The sequence below is a fragment of the Mus caroli genome, chromosome 17 (assembly GCF_900094665.2).
Source record: "Mus caroli chromosome 17, CAROLI_EIJ_v1.1, whole genome shotgun sequence".
Lineage (NCBI taxonomy): Eukaryota > Metazoa > Chordata > Mammalia > Rodentia > Muridae > Mus > Mus caroli.
The window spans coordinates 26458078-26466005 of NC_034586.1; the positions used below are offsets into that span (position 1 = coordinate 26458078).

General features: G+C 44.5%; 1 protein-coding gene across 1 annotated transcript in view; it reads right to left on the reverse strand.

Moving 5' to 3' along the window:
* Positions 1-2605: 2605 nt before the first annotated feature.
* Positions 2606-7928, reverse strand: part of Glo1 (glyoxalase I) — a 24812-nt gene continuing 19489 nt past the window's right edge. Inside the window, exon 6 of the mRNA XM_021186044.1 lies at positions 2606-5562. Coding sequence (XP_021041703.1) covers positions 5474-5562 — 89 coding nt within the window. The 3' untranslated portion in view covers positions 2606-5473. The remainder of the gene's footprint in view (positions 5563-7928) is intronic.

A 7928-nucleotide genomic window follows, 5' to 3' on the forward strand; every position in this document is an offset into this window, starting at 1 on the left:
CTGCCACACACACACACACACACACACATCACAGCAACTACTTATTCAAATATTCATTTTAGAACCCTCTGCTGGCCTATTCCACCAATGGGGTCTAGACACCCGTGTTTCAATAAACCCCAAGTGATTCTGACATGTCCAATTCTTGAGATCCACAAACATCCATCCGATGCTAGAAACTGCCACTGACAGACCCACATAGGGTGGTTAGTATTGATTTCAAACCTAGTTTACTCCTATTGATATTTTTGCTCGCTACCATCCTGTCCGTTCTTCTTCTGCAGATCATAATTTTTCTCAACACTGCGACCGTGTTGTATCCCCAGCCTTGTTCTACACAGACATTTAATATGATTTTGTGCCCCCAATCATGCTCTGCACACTCCATTAAATCTTTATATTGTTACATGACACGATGCCGAAAACATTAACTCACCTCCTTGCATGTCTTGGTAACTCCTGGCCCATATCCATTCAAGCAGCTAGACCATGGGCCCTGCAGTGCCAGACAGGAACCTTGAAGCTTTGGCCTGGGAGGGGAGTCAGGAAGGACAGCCCTGAAGATCAATGGGTCCCTAGGTAGAGACTTTGTATTCCTGTAGCTAACCGAGAAAAGGAGAAATCACAGCCCTGAGATGTTGGCCGTCTGTTGATCTGGAGGGGCAGAGGCTTGTCCTTTGGCTTCTGGACACAGCTTGTGGAAGTTAGCAGTACACTTGGGGAGTTAGGGTTGGGAGGGGTGTGCCTAGGAGACTATAGTTTTAAAATACAAAATGAACATTAGCCAAAAAAGAAAAGGAACACTGCTTCAGAATGAGCAGAGTGGGCAGTGGATGAGGAAGTGCTGACTTTATGACTGTTTTCTACCTAACCTGTTTCAGCTTTTTTGTTTGTTTGTTTTGTTTTTTTCGAAACAGGGTTTCTCTGCATAGCCCTGGCTGTCCTGGAACTCACTCTGTAGACCAGGCTGGCCTCAAACTCAGAAATCCACCTGCTTCTGCCTCCCAGTTGCTGGGATTAAAGGCATGCACCACCACTGCCCGGCTTCCTTTTTTTTTTTTTTTTCCCTACTGTAAAAAAGTAATGCAAGCAACAAGCTGCATTTAATTTAGAAATTAAAGCCACTGAATATTTTCTAGGATGTAGAAAACCACAACATTAGCCAAATAAATAAAGCATTTGAAAGCCTTTAAACTCTTAAAGACTATTGTAAATCTAATGTGCTTTTAAATATATATATATATATATATATATATATATATATATATATATTAGAATTATGTTTACCCTTTGTGTGTATGTGTGTTTGTGAGTATAGAGCCCAGAAAAAGATGCCAAATCTAAAAAGGTTGATGTGAGCCACCCAACATGGGTGTTGGAAAGTCAACTCAGGTCCTCTACAAGAGCAGCCACTGCTCTTAGCCCTGTCTTCAGCCATAATGTGTATTTTGATGACATCTATGAGGTACCTATTTTATTACAGCTCTAAAAGTCCTGGGTATTAGCATTTTTAAACTATTCTGGAGCTGGAGAGATGGGTCAGTGGGTAAGAGCACTGACTGCTCTTCCGAAGGTCATGAGTTCAAATCCCAGCAACCACATGGTGGCTCACAACCATCCATAATGAGATCTGATGCCCTCTTCTGGGATGTCTGAAGACAGCTACAGTGGACTTACATATAGTAAATAAATAAATCAATCTTTTAAAAAATATTCTGTAATATGCTAACATCAGTAGGTCTCATTTGGGGGGGGGTTCGAGAAAGGATTTATTTATCTATGTAGCCCTTGGCTGTCCTGGAACTTGCTCTGTAGACCATGCTGACCTCCATCTGCCTGCCCCCGCCCCCAGTCCCCGAGCACCGGGATTGGAAGACATGCACCCCCACCACCTGGACAGTAGGCCTCAGATTTATGCAGTGCTGTAATTTCTCGTAACTAGTGACTGGATTGAGCTGAGTCATCACTTCCTCCATCGAAGGGAAGCCTGGTTAAGCACAGCTAACTGTCACTAGCTGGCTATTCTGTGTCGTCCGGGTTACTGTTTCCTTGGTGTTACTGCTCAACTGTGTTACTAACGTGTTCCATTCGTTGCCTCGAAATTCTAAGTATGCAATTTAGCAAAACACTACGTGAAACACTGTATAGAAGGGCTCCCGAAGACAAATGGCTCAGGTATGTAGCTGCTGATCAGAGGTGAAAAATCCCCGCTGTCCGTTGCAGGAAACTATCGAAGTGAAGACTCTGCTCGTTGGAAACGCTATCAGGACCCATTCCTCTTTGAAGAAACTAGAATCAGAAATCTTAAGACCAGTGGTTTCAGCGGAGCAGTACTGACCCCTAGGGGTCATTCTGGAAATGTGTGGGGGCCCGTTTTTTTCAGTTGGTTTGACTAGTGGTATTTAGTGGAGGATGTTGGTTGGTGTGATGTCATTCAAGTTGGCATTTAGTCTAGGCTCCGCCCACAGTTACCTGGCAACAGCCAGATGTGCCTGACTCACTATAAGGGGCTGCTGGCCCCCTCCTCTCTTGCTCCCTTCCCCTCTTTTCCCATTCCCCTCCCCCCTCTTTCCACGTGCTCATGGCCAGCTTCATGACTCCTCAGTTTGGAGTTTCACATAGTTTATTTTCCTCTGAAGAGAACAGTGTAGAAAAGGAGGTGGCAGGAGAATAAGTTTACAGGAGAGAAGTTGACAAGCATAACCTCAGCAGGCTATGAGTTATGTTAGTGATACGTCTTGCTGGATACATTGGCCTCGGGATGAGGGCATTTCACCTGCATTTCAACACCCACTTAAAGACACAAAACCACATTTCAGCATGTCACCACACAAAGTCAGAAACCCCCCCAAATGGGAAATGATAAATAAGTAACATCGCATAAAACTGTTGGTCTTCCAGAACGTAAGGAGATCAATTTGGCTGCAGAGCCTTGGAAAACGCTTTCAGCCCTTAGACAAGTGAGGAATCCCAGGTTACTTCCTTTCAATGGCTGTTTTTAGTGGACACACAGCACTGACTGGCCTTAGCCATCTTTGATCATATATGTGTCAAGTGACAGGATGAACGAGCTGTAGGCATCAGCTCTTGCAGGCCAACACTGCAGTGCATGCTCTTGGGCCTTCCCATGCTTCTAACAGCATCTTGAGAACAAAGGTCCCTCCACAGCCAAGTTGTCAAGGTCTGTGTACTATGCTATGGGACAACTCTAGGGTCCTTCAAAATTCCTCTGACTAGGCCTACTCCCCAAAATGGTACTCGGAAATGAGCTCCTACAAGGCAGTTCACTTAGGTGGAGCCTCCCAGAATGGGATGCATGTTGCGGTAAACTTGTGCCCCGAGAAGGCACAGTGCCTGTCCACAAGTCAAGAGGACCCTCGCCAGACACTGCAAAGGCTGCTGCTTCATAAGACGTCGCGGCCTCCTGCAGTGTGAAAAGGAAATGTTCACATCACCTAGTCTAGGGTCTTTTTGTACAAGAACCTAGTTATGAACAAACTATGGTCAAAATGCTGCATCGGGAAACCAGAGTGATTGTCCAGCCACTGGCTCTTTAAGTGACTTGCAGTAATAGTTCCAGCTCAGGTGTGCACGTCTGCAGCCTCCTGCAACCTCCAGGTGACTGTGCCAGTAGAGGACTGTCTCCCCTGAGCAGCAGCAAGGTCCCCAAACCCCAGCCTGTTCTTCCCACTGCCACTTCCCAGGTAAGCGTATTTACAAGTGCACTGTCCCAACTCCTGCCAAGGCCTGGCCACATACATCCTTTTCAATGAATACAGAAGCACACTTAAGCAATAAGGATTATGTCCTGGCAAGACTCACCGAGCAAGTACTTCCTGCCCCTAGAAATATGGTTCAAATTGTTAAATTGACAATTAAACTCCAGTATTAGAATCCCATTTGGTGATTCCAGCATTGGACATTTGAAACCGGCCCTCCTAAAATCCTGTGACCCACCTTTTGATATCTGGTCTTTCTTCTGAATGTACTTCATTTCCCCCAAATCTTTTGATTTGGCATTTTCTTTCCCATGCTTTTTCAACCATAGAAGCTACCTGGCTTAGTCTGTACAGACTCATGCGTATCCCTGGTTCAGCGCAAACTTCTTTTGAATCCTTTCAGGCCTCAAGACCAGCCTTTTACACAAAGGGACTTGCTGCCCAGACCTTTATGTATTAAACAGCGTTAGTTTTATTTCAGCCTATGATGTGTTTAAACTGCTCACATAAATCACAAAGTGCCCATAGCTGTGTAGCGCTTGGCATTGCCCACCCGAGTCTTCCACTACAGCAGGCAGGAAACTTCGCTGCAGTCTGACCTCAGATTGGGTTTTGTCCTCCAGTTGTTGAGTCTTCAAATCACCTCTGAGAATCCATTAATCCTGTCAGCAGGGAAGACCACAGAGCTAATGCCCGACATCTGACTTAGCACTGAACGTAACATCCTACATGATTACAAGCATCATGAAGACCATGGGGTGGGGAAGACTCCCTCCAATGTGGGGCTCACTCACAGGTGTCCCCTAGAGCAGCCTTGTATTATTGACGTCTGTGCTTCTTTCTCTGCGGTATTCAAGCCCAGGTGCGAACAGAGAGCACAGGCCAGACTCTTGGCAGGTTCCTTGGTAGGGCAGGAGGTACCATGAGGCATAGGCATAACCCAGCTACTAGAAAGGCTGGCCGCCCAAGCCTTCAGACCAATCAGGTTGCTTTGTCTGTCTAGCTGCTTGCTGTCTCACGTGGTAACCACAGTACTCATTATTTACATAAAGGATGCTACGGCCTGGCCCATTGTCTAATCCCTCCCTCCTCCACATTCCCAGAAAAGTAAAGTTAGTCCTTGGATTCTGAAAGTACTTTATACAGACAAAAAAAGAAAAAAGAAAAAAAGAAAATGAGTATTTCTATCTGTGTCCTTGTCAGCATGATTCCGAATTGCTCTCAGGAGTACCTTCTCTTTTGTAAGATAAACACTATGCTGTTTGAAGTACACACACACACACAAAAATCTCATTTCTGTTCACTGCTCTGTACTTCCCATTATGGAAAGTTATTTCTGAGGAACTGAAACCCCAGAAGGTAACAGACCCCAAAAAGAAACATTTGAAACAAAATTTTAAATGATGAATCAGAAACAGACTTGAGCAGTCTTTAAGAGACAGGCAGTAGCAACTGTGGTCTCTAGAGGGAACTGTTCTAATTATTATCTTAAATGTAAAGTCGCACAACTTTGTCAAGGTCATAAGATAAATTGCTACTTGAAAATTAGGTTGGCAAAACAGAGGGGAGATTTTTTAAAACCCACTGAATCAGGACAATGAAAAGGGTTTCAGGAGGATTTGAACTGGAGCAGAGAGACCCATCAGCCCCCAATGCTTCTTCTGGTCGCCGCAGCATCTTGAATCACGATGTTTCTTGTCCACGCTGTTTTGTCCCCGCTGTCCCCCACACCTCAAAGGCACATTGTCCCGGAACTAAATAATCGTTGCTATTTTGTTAGGATTCAGAATCTCAATCCAGTAGCCGTCAGGGTCTTGAATGAACGCCAGTCCTTTCATTTTCCCTGTATAATGAACACTTTTCATTACTAGAAGGCACATTAAAAAAACAAAACAAAACAAAACATGTTTTCATTACAATTTTAATTTGCACTTGAATAAAATACATTGTTGATAGCTTTCACTCTAAAAGGTTTGTATCACCGTAGCACAGTTATCCCAATGCCTAGAATGTGACCTACCAGAACCTGGGAACAGCTCTATTAAGTACCCAGTCCTTGCCTCACTTTGAGGTCACCATGTCACCAATCACAGAAATGATTTAGGAAGGAAGAGAAGATAGAGATATGCTCAAGGGAGCAGGCAATGTGGCCTCTCTGCACAACTGAGACAACGGCGGCTTGGGTCACGCAAACCCTATTAAACAATATACTGGGGTAACCTAAGCCCTGTCAATCAGACTGTGGCTCCTGGGGATTGTAACCAAGATGGAGTTGTTCACTTAGGCGTATGGATGTGCCCTGAGAGATTGATTTATTTGGAGACTAAGATGCTCAACTCATTTGACTCTTGTTTCTGCCTCCTGACCCCAAGGTCAAGGAATACAGATCAGGGCGAAACAGAGAAACACAGCTAAGCAATCTCCAGGAAGACGGCTGAGGAGGAATGGGTGAGTTCGGCCTGCTGATTTAACCTGATCCATACAGAGGGTAGTTTAGAGTCAGAAGAGGAGCTCTGAACGTGTGGCTGAGCGAGAATAAACAAGATGTTTGTTTCTGCCCTGCCCCCAAGGTAATCAGTGCCAGCCCTCACGCTGGGAGGGCCTCTGCTACTGATTCCCAGGCGCCCTCAAGAGTGAAGGGGGACACAATGCTTGTCTAATGAGGAAACCAGAAAGAATAAACCTGCTAACTTCAGTATCCCTCCACCCCTACCCCCACCCCCACATCCAAGGCCAGGGATGAAGACAGCAGACCTGTCTCCTACAAACGCTGCTTTGCCCTGAGGGGGAAAGCCTCTGTTGAGAAGAGCTGTCATTTCCAGTAGGCAGGAAACCCAGCCCAGGGCTCATCCAGCCTGTCTTCCTGAAATCAGGGGAATCCTTGGGGACTATTCTCTTCTGCCAGTCACATGGCCTGGTGGATTACAGCAGCTTACAGTTGTTGGAAAAAATAGCTCAGAGGCAAAACTAACATAATCCAAGAACATAATTAAATATACAATTGAGCATAATCACATATTTAAAAACAAAAACAAAACAGTGGATTATTTGAATTATCCATGAAATATTAGGACAATGGACAAAGGGCTATTAAAATATATAGATGTGATGAGCACTATGAACTATCACAGTGTTAACTAAGCCCAGGAAAATGTTAGGGAGCCAAGGGATGAGAATAGTAGCAATGACAGTACAAATCAGGGGAAAACAGCGCCCTGTCAATGTAGAGAATACAAGGGAGGAGGCCTGCTCATGGGCATCACACACAGACACCGACAAAGAAGAAAACTCAGAATAGATACATTTGGGGGGGGGAAGTAACTGGTAAGCCAAAAGTCTCCAGAAAAAAACACTATAAAGTGCAAAGGAATATCAGCATTCTGACGGCAGATTTATCAAGGATTCGGTGTTTTCAAGAGTGGGGGGAAACGAACCTGGCACCCTCAGCAGAACACATCTATCTGTGCCTGGTTCTCATTCGTCAGTCTCAGACATCAGTCCTCACAAAACTCACACAAAAGGGTCCCGGTGGGGACGCTAAGACGGGGACATGTGAAAGATGCTTCAAGGGAGAAACGGAGGAAAGGAGGCTCAAAGAACCGCACTATATTATCTTTGAAAAAAAAATGTGAAGACCAAAGAAAAAGATGACAATCCAGGAAACCAGGTCAGGTACCAGCAGCTGATCTGAACGGAGGGCAAGCAGCTTCCTCACTGAAAAGATCCTACAGCAAGTGATTTACTTGAAACAATTTTATTAAAATGTTTCATTTATTTCTCTCTGGGTTTTTGTGTGGTTGGTTGGTTGGTCTGGGACCTTTTGTTTATTTTTTTGGTGCTGGGGGCTGCCCCCAAGCTCCCAGTACATGCTAGGCAAGGGCTCTACCGATGATCGACTTAACTGTTCCAGCTCATGGGCTGTCTCACACTGAGCTGTCTCAACCGAGTGCAGTGGTGCACAATAAAAATACTAGCAAGGCTGAAACTGGCATTTCAAGTTCATGGGCAGCCTGGGCCACACAGCAAGAACCCACTTCCAACGTTAAAAATAAACTAAAAAAAAAAAAAAAAAAAAAAAAAAAAAAAAAAAAAGGATGAAAAAACAGATCTAAAAATAATAAAACTGAGACATATAAATACAACAGTATTTAGATATATGCTGAGACACATACCCAGACATAAGCATGTATAATAGTATAAAAGAAAGAA